The 12,444-nt window shown below is 39.1% G+C and overlaps 1 protein-coding gene across 2 annotated transcripts in view; it reads left to right on the top strand.

Moving 5' to 3' along the window:
- Positions 1 to 12,444, top strand: part of CELSR1 (cadherin EGF LAG seven-pass G-type receptor 1) — a 182,415-nt gene that overhangs the window by 95,198 nt on the left and 74,773 nt on the right. For both annotated transcript variants that reach the window (XM_063134119.1, XM_063134120.1), the window contains exon 5: positions 4,241 to 4,329. In XM_063134119.1, the coding sequence (XP_062990189.1) occupies positions 4,241 to 4,329 (89 nt within the window). The remainder of the gene's footprint in view (positions 1 to 4,240; positions 4,330 to 12,444) is intronic.

The raw sequence follows: 12,444 nt of genomic DNA on the forward strand, positions 1-12,444 counted from the left end.
AACCACAAAAATGCACATTTTCAGGAAGTTGGTAAATGTTGGCTATTTAGCTTCAGTGGAGCTAAACTTCCTGCATAATTCTGTGAGTCATAGGAAATTTAGAAAGTGAGGATTCAGGACTTTAAATGCACTCTCTTGCATGTTCATGAAGAGATGTAATTAGATGTAAAGCATTTTGCCCAAAGCAATGCTTTCTATATTTGCTAATTGGGAATCAACCTATAGTACATATAGTAGCCTGAGAAGATATCTATCAAGAAGGTATCAAATATTTGCTGGTGTCTGTTACCCTAAAGCACTTTTTATCTAGACAAGGAGAGATATGAAGAAAGGGCAATAACGATGCAAGAGGAAAATTGTTTGTCTTATTTTATGTCTGTCTAGCCAGACATTATTTGCAAAAGATTGTGTGGTAAAGGATGTTAGAGGAAAAGAACATCATCAGACTTTATATTACATAAGATCTTTGAGATATTAAATTGTGGTGGCATATCTGCATGTTTTTATCATACAGAAAGGTTGATATGTGAAAACATTTCCTCTTAAAAAGAAACAATTCCATGATTGGATGAGACCCAATTGCTCTGATCCAAGAAGAGAAATCTACAAATAATATCAATACTCCCATGAATATAGCCAGTTAAGATGCAGATGGTATTCACCTCCTTATTACAATGCTCATCTGGGCTTCATTGAATTGGTTGGATTATTTAAAAATGTGAATGCCAAAATGCATTCCCATGTAGTTAGTTTTACCCTACCCTGTGCCTGTTTGGTGCATTCTCTTCCCCTCCTTTTGTTTTATTATGATTTTATTAGAATGTAAGCCTATGCGGCAGGGTCTTGCTATTTACTGTTTTACTCTGTACAGCACCATGTACATTGATGGTGCTATATAAATAAATAAATAATAATAATAATACATGCAACTAATTCAGGATGACTAAATCCAAGAGCCAGTGAGTTTTTCTTAATTTATCCTTTAGCAAAGTATGTGAGATACAACCTTATATCTGATTCACATGCAAATGTATATCACAGAATGTCTGGACATGAACAGCTGACTGTGCAAACTTACTTGAGTTTGAGAAGAAGGTGAAATTACTTGGGGTTCAGTGGAATATTGGCAGCAAGCAATTAATGAAAACTTTTGTGGTCAAAATTACATTGCGTAATCCATTGTGTTTGAATAATCAAGATTATATTTAAAAAAGAAATTAGGAAGTTGTCACAGATTTAAAGAAAGAACATATCATTTGTGATCATTAATGAAATGAAACGTTAAGGCTTTCTACAGTAAGTAACTTTCTGTGGTGCACAAAGATACTCAAGGAAGGAGAAGAGTGGGCCTTACTCTTGCAACACTCACAAAAGCAAATGATGCAGTTCATCGTCGGCCTTAGCTAGACCTAAGGTTTATCCTGGGATTGTCCCGGGGTCATCCCTGTTCATGTAAATGACACACAGGATATCCCGGGAGCAGGCAGGGATGACCCCAGGATAAACCTTAGGTCTAGCTAAGGCCATCTTTAAAGAGATGCACTATTTGTGTTTCGCTCTCAGTTTAACGCCTCTCTTTATGAACCAAGCAGGTGTGTGTGTTAAACTCAAGTCAATATTTGCATGAATACAGCCAGGAACATATAGCTGTTTATTATATACGTAGTTGTTCTTAGCGTTTTTCTTCTCTTACTCTTCTGCAGTGGGAACTTTTGTCCAGGTAGCCATTCATGACAAACCCAACCTGTTTAATTTGACAGGACCTTGTGTACTTTTGCTGTAGATGTTTGTTTTGTTATTACCTCAGAACAGCAATGAATAGTCACCTGGCTGGTTGTACTGGTCTGCATTCTGTGCTTAATCAAATCCAATCTTTAAAAGACATTTAAATGGAAAAGAAAGGAAGCAATGCCATTCATTGCTTGGTTAGGGCTTCTGCACTTTTCTGGGAAGAAAAATGTTTTCTTTGTTTTTTCACACCTTATCTGACAGTCGTATAAAATTCCAGCCTGAAGAAAGCAAGCCACAGGAATGTACATTCTTTCTGTAGATAAAACTGTTTTTGCGATCTATATTTGTCCTAAATATTGACATTTTACATTTTGTCAGGTAAAGTGTTTTCACTCTTTTGCTAAAGGTTGCATATACCTCTTAGGGATTTTATTATATTAAATCGTTCATTTATTTATTACATTTTTATACTGTCCATTAGCTGAGGCTCTCTGGGCAGTGCACAATTAAAACCATAGAATACAACAAGTATACGATAAATTTAAAGCATTCAAAGTTTAAAAAGGCAATATAAAACCAGCTAAGATAAAATCCAGGGAAAGCCTGTGTAAAAAGGTATGTTTTCAGGAGGTGTTTAAGAGATGTAATGTCTTCTGCCTCCTGAACCGCACTAGGGAGGGTTTTTCAGAGGGTGGGTACTGCCTCAGTGAAGGTCCGCCACCGAGGTTCTTCATAGCGGCATTCCACTCATTTCAGAATGGCCAGCAGGACCTCCTCTAAGGATTGTAGCTGTCGTCTGGGTGCATATAATGGAAGGCAGTCTGCTAGGTATGCTGGTCCCAAGTTGTTTAGGGCTTTGTAGGATAACAACATAACCTTGAACGTGGCTCAGTAGCTAACAGGCACTTAGTGCAGTTCTTTTAACACAGGTGTTTTATGGGCAGAACTAGGTGTCCCCATGAACACCCTAACTGCCGTGTTCTGCACTAGCTGTAGCTTCTGAACCACATACATGGGTAGCGTCACATAGGGCACATTACAGTAGTCTAATCATGAGATTACCAGTGCATGAATGACTGTGGCTAGGCTAGCCCTATCCAGGAATGGGTGTAGTTGGCATGCCAATGAAAGTTGATAATGGGTGCTCTGGGCCACCAACGTCACCTGGGCCTCAAGTGACAAAGTTCTGTCCAGGAGTACCCCCAAACTACAAACCTGCTCCTTCACAGGGAGTGCAACCCCCTATTATTAGTAATCTAAGTATTACTAATAAATAAAATCAATAAAGTTTGCGGGCTACCAACTGCTTCAACACTAAGACACAGTAGAAATATAGGGTGTATATTTATATAGTTTTGTGCATGTAATTGATATAATTAACGTATTGTTTGTGCTAACATAGCTTAGGCTAAATCACAGCTAGTGATCTTGTCATTTGTTTGTGAGGGAAATTGAGGAGCAGTGGGTACTTGCAGGGGTGATGCCTGTGCCAAGTCATGTCAACTTGACTCCACTCACCTTCCTCCAGTTGTCCTAGATAGGGCAGCAGCCCCCTTGAAAAAACAGCTTTGCCGTTTGGAAGTACTCCTGGATACGACTTTGTTCCTAATGCCCAGGTAGTGCTTTGTCCAGCAGTGCTTTTGCCCAGCTTATAGCTGGTGCACCAACTTTGCCCATTCCTAAGGAGGTCACATCTAGCCATGGTTGTGCACTCAACCATGTGCACTCAATTTCCAAAAACCTTGGATTGTGTGGCAGTAAGGATGTTTGTGTCTGCTTGCTCCTCAGAACATAAGACACCCTGCAACACCTTACAACAGCTGCATTGACCTCTCATTTGTTTCCAGGCGCAATTTAAAGTGCTAGAGATTATCTTTAAAGCCCTAAATGGCTTGGGCTTAGGTTAACTAAAGGCCCGTCTCCTTTCATATGAGCCTGCACATTCTTTAAGATCTGCAGGGGAAGCTCTTTTCTGTGTCCTGCCAGTGGCAGAGTTGTGATTGGTTGGGATGTTGGAGAAGGCCATGCCAAGGCTATGGACTTCTCTATCAAGGGATGTTCATTTGGCCTTTCTCCGCCTTGTTGAAATATTTTTGTTCCAGCAGATATTTAATTTGTCAGGCTGAAGGATCTTTTAGTGAACTGATTCTGAATTTTTAAAAGCTATCTGCTCTAATTGCCTCTATTTTTATTGCCCTTGGATTTTTATGATATATTTTTGTAATTATTTTTAACTTGTAAACTTCCTTCAATGCTGTGATTGCAGTGGAAAGGGGTGGGGATATACATTTTCTGAATAGATGAATAAACCGGACAAAAGCAAACTTCTTCCCACACCTGCATTCAGTGCATTCAAGATGGGAGGAGGAAGGTATTAATATGTTTGTTTCTTTTTGTATGCTTTCCATACAACATTAACAAATACTTTAGTTGATAGCAAAAATGAAAATGTTAAAATCGGAACTTTAAAGGTAAACTCTTTTTCTTTCTCTTGCCTGCAACCTTTCAGGAGAAACCACTACTACAGTTGCACCATTTGTTCCGGGAGGGGTTAGTGATGGACAGTGGCACTCTGTCCAGGTGCAGTACTACAACAAGGTAAGGCAAAACGTTTTAGGGATATCCTTTGTAAGTTGAATTGGTCTTAATTCAGATGGATCAGGTTATCTTCTAAAATGAACCAGAACCTGTCTTTAAACTTATATAGTGGATCCAGGTTTGGGCCAAAGCATGTTGCTGGCATGGGAATTTTTAATAGGGTCATTGTGTGTATTGTTTTTACAGAGCAGTCACATGGCTAGATGTATCCACAGCACTGTAGATGTTAGCTTTCATATCTCAATGAGACTCCTGTGCCTACTCTTCATAGGACAGTGGTACATTAAGGACTGTGTAAAGCCTTTAAAAATCATAATCAGTGATCTCAGTCCAGCGAAAAGAAGACCAACAGGGTGCCTTCTTTGTTTTAAGGCAATGTGTATGCAGATTTGTATCTTCCACTGAAATGAACAGGGCAGCCCTTGTGACTGGAAGAACTCTACTTGGTGCATCAGAACTCCTACAGGCATAAGAGACTGTTGAACCAAGGGAAGTCAGTCTCTTTATTTTTAGATGTGCAGACAGCAATAATCCCTGCATTTAACTTCTGTTGACAGGAGTGCTTCCAATGCTTAGCTCCTTCTTACTGAAACTGAACTTCCTGGAAGATTTGTCAAATGGCCATTTCCTCTGGGAAAAATGCAATCAGAATTGTTCATTATCTTTCGGCAGAAGGGGCAGGTTGTTGTTATTACTTTTAGTGTAGTAAATCCTATCAGCAAGTAGTCTTTATCATAAGCAAAAGAATAGCTCTCATTATGTTAGGTAAATACCATTTTTAATTTAAGCATATTTAATGAAATTATTTGCAAATAATTACTATTTCTAAACTATCTGGTTCTACCATGTTGGCGCACACAAATTATATATATAATCAGTATTGGGTCTGTACTTCAAGTAACAGTGTTACCTACTGAACACTGTGAGGAGTTTGTTTAACGTCTAAGGTTTGGTGGGTTTTTTTTATTAAATTGTACCATTTTGTAGAGTCAGTGTGGTGTAGTGGCTAAGGTGTTGGACTGGGAGTCAGGAGATCCAGGTTCTAGTCCCCACTCGGCCATGGAAACCCACTGGGTGACTTTGGGCCAGTCACAGACTCTCAGCCCAACCTACTTCACAGGGTTGTTGCTGTTGTGAGGATAACATGGAGAGGAGGAGGATTATGTATGCCGCCTTGGAGGAAAAAAGGCGGTATATAAATGTAATAAATAAATAAATAAATAAAATAATGTGATAGTAGTCATATATGCATGTTGGTTTATGGTCCTTGGCGACAGCTTTGTGTTATGGCTAATGGATTTGGTTTAATGGCACTGCATCACTGACACAGTTGTACATTTCTTTGCCAGTTTGACTGTCTAGAATTCTTTGTTGTGCTAAGCAAAATATATCCAGCTCGGTATTTATAGTAAATATTTGAAGCATAGTCTAGGCAGTCTGAAGCACTTTGAAGTCCCTTTTATTTCACTAGGAAAGATTTAAGAATATGCTTAATTCTTCCATTGAAACTAAAGGGATTTAAAAGTGCCTATGTCTGGCTACATTGCCCATTTGCTTTTTAGTAATAACAATCTATTTTCTCAGAAACTACGGCTGACTGTACAATTATTTTATTTATATTATGAAAAAAAAGATTTGGAGATTAATGGTAATGGAGAAAGAATATTTCATTTTTTCAGTACTTGAACTGTAAATAATTACAATGATCTCAAGTTTTCCTCCAGGATCTGTGGCTAAAGTCATGAAGAAGATATAGTTTTTGTTGGACTAGACTGAGGATATATTCATACAATCACTGTTTAGTTTGTTAGCACCGTAATTGTGCACAGTTAATTGCTATCCTGAGCAGGAACAGAATAGAGATTTTTCATAAGATTTTCTGTTGTAACTGTATTGCAGGTTGTGAATTTTCAGATGTTTCAAGTATTCTTCTATTCGGGACTAGCTCAAGATGTGTGTGTGTGTGTGTCTGTGGCATTAGGTAGGATGGAGTAGGGCAGGGCATCTGATGGAGGCTTAGGAAAAATATATTTGTAGCTTTTTCATGTATGTTGCTTGGATAATGTCATAAATTTCCTTACAATCTGTTTTGGATGTTATTACAGAAAGTAGGTTTAATATAAAAGGCTGATAAAACGTCAGATGATAGAGTAATGCATAGTTATTTTGCTGGAGCCATTCCTCTTCATTGGCCAAGAAGCCTGGGAAAAAGCACATGTATCAGCTAAAGTCTGGATTTCAGAGTATGGTTGTTGGTTTAGAATTCTAAGCAGCTGCCAGAAAGATAAGGACTTGAGACAGCTCCAGGGTATTCTTTAAAAGGAAAAGTGATTCCACACACTGGTTAAAAATAAACCTTTGTCTCATTTTCATGATTACTTGCTGTTTGTTCAAGTGGTAGAAGCATTCTAGCAGTATAATTATTTGTGTTTGAAAATAGGCGAGAAAAACGCCTTGCAATTTAGTATTTGGGAAAACAATAGCATGCATCTCTTCTAGAAGCTCAGATTCCATTTCTCTGAGCTCAACTGAATTAATACGCTGTTTTGAGAATGGAATCGCCATGAGCAGATCCAGGCTCTGTGCCTTATTTGCAATCTTATCCCAGGGTGGTTTACAAAAAACAATAATACAGTAAAACAAATTAAAACAAAAATATTGTTGTGAGAACATTAAAACACCGCAGTATGAAAGCAGTCAGCAAAATTAATACGCAGCATTAAAACTTAGGGAAAATAAAAATGCCTGGCACTGAAATGACATTAAGGTAGGCACTAGGTGAGTCTCACTGGAGTGAAAATTCCACATTTGGGGTGCCACCACCAAGCATACCCCATCCCTTGCATCCACCAGCAGCTCCTTGGATGGAGGGTTTGTGGTAGGTCTCCCTTACGTTTTAGGAGGATGAGGTTGACAGAATTGAAGTAAGTGTATACAGACCCTCTCTGAAGCCACAGTGGCATAGGCACTTTTCATGTGCCTAAGCTTGGACTGCTGGTTGATATAATCAAGGCTATGAAATAAGCCCCTGCCTGCTGCTCTCCTTTTTCCCTAAGTCAGCAACTTGTTGTCCTCCAGAGGTTTGGCCTACAATGCCCATCACCTATAGCCAGCATAGTCAATAGTGAGAGATGGTGGGGGTTGTACGTAAAAAAAATCTGCAGGGTCACAAGTTGCCCACCCTTCCTTAAGGCTTCCCAGTGTGACTGAAGCAGAGATCAGTGCTTTTGCCTCTAGTGTTTGGAGGCAGTTCGTTAGTTTTAACAAGGTCTAAAGATAAAAAAAGTAACTGAGAGGGGTTACGCTAAGACAGAGATAATTTAGGGATTATGGTTTGTGCCAGGATAAGTGAAATGTCATGTTTAAACTTGATATAACTTAGACATGTCAGCATAACTCAGAGGTATTGCTTCACTTAAATTGCACACAGAAATGGAGCTAACATTTCTATTAATTTCGCCTCTACATTATTTTCAGGTTTCCCCCCATCCCTCTTGCCCCCCCTCTCGTATTCCCCATTTAATAGTGGTCAGATGGGTAGGTGACCATCAGGGAATTTCCAATATTGATTTGACTTATTTCACGGAACTTATTTCACAGTACTTTAATAACTATTTAACAAAGCCGCCTTTTAAATATCTTGATAGAATTCTGCCTCTTTTCTATTTAGTTGCTGAGATTTCTTCTCCCCACATAAACATTTGTTCTACAAATATTTCTTATTTCTCTAAATGCCTATCTCAGTGCCTTCTTCTATATGCCTCATATATTGCTTGACCTGCCAAAACTTTTAGCAAGGCCTGTGCCAGCTCAGTTTGAAGCGCTCTTTAACATTGTCACCTGAGTTGGTTCCTCCAGTGAATCCTGCAGTTTTGAGTTGGTTCATATATTGGCACAGCCTATATATATCTTCTGACTTGCCTATCTGTTGCTTAATTCCAAACTGCTCAGCTGGGGTTACGCCTGGGATGGCTTTGTCATATCTGTCAGCTATACATCTCTGAAAGTTTAGACAACAATTGTGGCCATATATTATTACCATACTTCTTTGGTAGTTTCCTTCATGTTTAGTTTCTTACACTGGTAGCAACATATTTTCAAATGGAAGGAAGGTGTGCTTTTCATAGTTGCTTTCCCTATATTGGTATTCATATGTGTGAGTGAACTAACGTGTGGATAATGGCTTTATAAGTAAGTACTTTGATTCTGATTTAGCCATTGGGAAGCTAGATCCTGAACAGGCATTACAATTGGAATGATAATTATAATACATAGCATTTACATAATGTTTTAAAATGTTCAGTACATTTTATTTTCTGCATTCCGCAGATGGCTTATCTTAATGTCTCCCTGCTTTCACAGCGCTGTGTTGGTGCCGCTCTGACGCCAAACCCCGCAATATCACTGTTGCAGGGTTGCAGTGAGTAATCCTAACTGAGGAGGAGGTGCGGGCTTTCCGGCAGCCAATCGGCTCACTGGGCCCTCTCCCTGCCCCTCGCCCGGCTTCTGGCAACCAATGGGAGGTCGCCTTCAACCCGGGGAATGCCCACAGCACAACGACAAAGCGAGGTCAGATGCGGAAGAACCATAGTGACCTCAATCCAGCAGGAAAAGTTGGCATAGGTCCCCAACTTTTCCGGTGTGCAGCTTTCCAGGAAAGCCTCACGGTGGCTGCAAGGTGGCTTTTAAACTGTATACACAGTGGTGAGTTCATGGCAGAAAGCAAGGTTAGAATGGGAGAGTTGGTTCATTTTTAGTTTCTTAGCTCTCATGTGATCTCAGCTCTCATTAGAAAATATTAGAAGTGGTTTTTATATGTGTGAAACTGTACAAAAACACAAACACATCAGAATTGACCTACATATTTTAAAGTATCAGGTTCAATCTGCGAACCAATCCTGAACAACTCTAATGAAATGAGTAAGTCTTCCACAAAAGCACAAAATTCATTTTATTAAGGCTGGATGGGAGGCCATCCGATGGATAGAGACCATATACTCTGTTCAAGTATTCTTATATGGCTCCTAAAACAATTAATTTAGTATACAACTTAATTTAGAATACAACTTTCCAGTTATTTTATAACACCTTTTTATTTTCCATAGTATCTGAGGCAACTAAGACACAATAATTACTTAAGTTCATTAAGCATAAATGTAACTTCATAAAAGCAAGCTTTTTAAATAACTTCTTTAAAACTGGGAAGAATTTCATTCCCTCTCAAAGAATACAAAGTGTTTCTAAATTCCAGTGTTATTTCCACTTCTCATGAGTTATGTTGCAACGTTTCAAAGCTGCGCAGGTATCTTTAACTTATTGCACCACCTGCGAAGAGTCTTTAAAGGAAAACAGGACTTTGACTGATTTTACAGAACAGGAGTTTTTGAAATTAAAATCTTTGAAGTGTTTCCAAATCCTCTTGCTGAGAAACGTGTTATCTTTAATCTACCAACTAAATTATCTTTTTTTTAAAGAAACACACACAAAGTGAACCTTTACCCAGAATTAAATTGAGCATGTCTTTTTCATGGGAAATGCCCAATCAAGTCACTCAGTTTGAACAAATACTAACAACTGTGTACTCTTAAGGGAAATTGGAGTATGACCCTTTTAGTTTTAACGTGCTGTATGAGCCTCAGCAGAATTCTGCAGCTGGTTTTTCTGCTGATAGGTATGTTGAGCAGTCTTTGACAAGCTAATTGGGCACTTTGTTTTGAACAAAGTACAAAGAAATATAGCTGTACCTTTGCAGTCTCCAATAAACAAATCTATGCTCAGTTTGTGGCAGAATAACATATCCTACAGCCCTTGCTGCCTCTGCAGCTGAAAGATACATTATCTCATTTCCTTCTGGAAAACAGGTTGTGTATGATGATAGCAGTCACCTGTTATATGACCACAATTATACTGTACTCTGAGATGAAAATTAACTCCACTGTATGCCAGTCCCTAGCTATCTCACTGTTATCCTCTGGAAAACAAAACCGTACAACACCATAGGTAAACTCCAGTGTAATACTTTAGATTGTAATCGTGGAATATGCACAATTGATGGGATTCCAGAGTTATTAATAGTACTGATATTTGACTTTTGGGATTTAAATGCCTTTAGTTGAAAAGGAACTGATGGGCTTAGAACTGAAATACCTTTCATTCCAGATAGATTGGTTTATCAGTTTGCAAAGTAAATGTTGACTTTTTAAAATTATAAGGCAGTATCCAACATTGTTGTTCTGCTTATGCAATTAATATAGCACTAGCGTAAGCAACCTCTAGCATTACAGCAATAGCAGAAACTGGCACAATGGGTTTTCCTGGATTTCTCTCATTTCCCCACAACTTTTGAAGTAGAAGAATGGGCAAAGGCTGAAGTATGATGGCAATAGCCGTTGTGCCGTATCAGTAAGGTGTTTGTAAAATCTGCCAAAAGACCCCAATAATCCTTGCTGTTCCATCTTTTTAGATGTCTCTGTATGATTGTGTGCACGTGCATGAATCCTGGCTATTGAATGCTTGTTATCCATTGCCAGACAGAATTTAGTACACAGATTCTGAATCTTTAACATCGAGATAGAAAGGAATATGTCAGGTACCACCACAGCCCTATGGTTAGCTTGAGCTATTGATATTTTCCTTCTGCATGTTAAAGGCATAGAAGCCCAATCTTCTATCAAATCTACAGTGGTCAACTCTTGAAATAAAAAAAAAAAATGGTATTCAGATGGAGCCCACAGAAAGCATTGTGTTCATCTAAGGTAGACTGCTGTTGCATACACTTAAAAATTCCCTATCATGATGTGGTACCAGCCAGACAAATCGTATCAGCCCCACAAATCGTAGTGCAATCTAGATTATTGCAAATGTGCCACAGTCAGAAATCAAATCATTTCAGAAAGTGGGCTAATTTCAGAGAGTAGGTCAAATCACATTGAGGAATTCACTATGTTAAAACATTCTAGAAAACCTAATCTATTTTACAAAATATGAACAGTGACGCTGAGACTAGTTGCAAGGGCAATTAATCAATCCATTGCAGAGAATTTAGGAAACATGCTGCAGAACAGATAATTCAAGTGAGTCAAGTCACAGAGGCCAGGTTAAGTCAAACATGTACAATATATGGTTAAGGATCTAAACATAATGTAGGAAGCAAAAAAACACATGCTTTTTCCTCTTGCATGGAACCCAGGGCAGCTTACATGGTCCTCATCCTCTCCCCTTTATCCTTACAACAACTTTGTGAAGTATGTTAAGCTGTGACCTTCATGACTCAGTGGGAACTAGAACTGGTTCTCCCAAGTTCCAGCTCTAACTACTGCACAACACTGGCTTTCTGCTGTTGGTTGCTTCTCCCATGATCCTGCCCATCCTCTTCTCTTCTCCTGCTGGGAAAGCAGGAATTAAGGTGCTGAATTGGATGCTGGCTGATGTCATGAATAAGTTCTGGGAATCTGCCTGATTGAAGTTGTGGTCTGCCTTTCCTCCACAGCTCAAATTGTTGCTATCCACTGTCTGTCTGTGCCACCTGTCTGTACCACTCACTTACCATGGGTGTGAATCAGCCAGCCAGTATGGAGGTAGAGATGACTCCTCCTTGACACCCTGGTGCTTGCCTGCACAACGATTTTCTTCCTCTGCCACCACTTGCCCACTACCTTTAGTCCTGTGCAGTGACCGAGAGGTGGTGTGCAGTGGCCATTTTAAATGTTGTGTCCAACATGAACACAAAAGCAACTTTTGCCCATGTGGTGGGGTTGCCCCAGCATGCATGTAGAATGCAGAAAGAAACAAAAAGAAAGGTGCTTTAAAAATCAGTTTTAAAAAATCAAATAACTTGGTGGGTGAGAGAGAACCTCTGTGTGTGTGTGTGTGTGTGTGTGTGTGTGTATAAAACAGCGTTTCTGCAGCAACAGTCTGTGCTAATTCCCCCACTCCTCCGAAACATTTTCAATCCTAACTAAATCTAATAACTCTATGAGAGATGCTATAATAATATGGTTCTTCAAATCATGTCTCTTTCTTTTAATCTAGCTGAACAGTGAATGGATGCTCGATGAAGTTAACATTTTGATATAGCTCAAAATGCCACCTTTAGCCAATTTCATGTTTCCACGT

This window comes from Elgaria multicarinata, chromosome 9 (assembly GCF_023053635.1).
Source record: "Elgaria multicarinata webbii isolate HBS135686 ecotype San Diego chromosome 9, rElgMul1.1.pri, whole genome shotgun sequence".
In the NCBI taxonomy this organism is placed as follows: domain Eukaryota; kingdom Metazoa; phylum Chordata; class Lepidosauria; order Squamata; family Anguidae; genus Elgaria; species Elgaria multicarinata.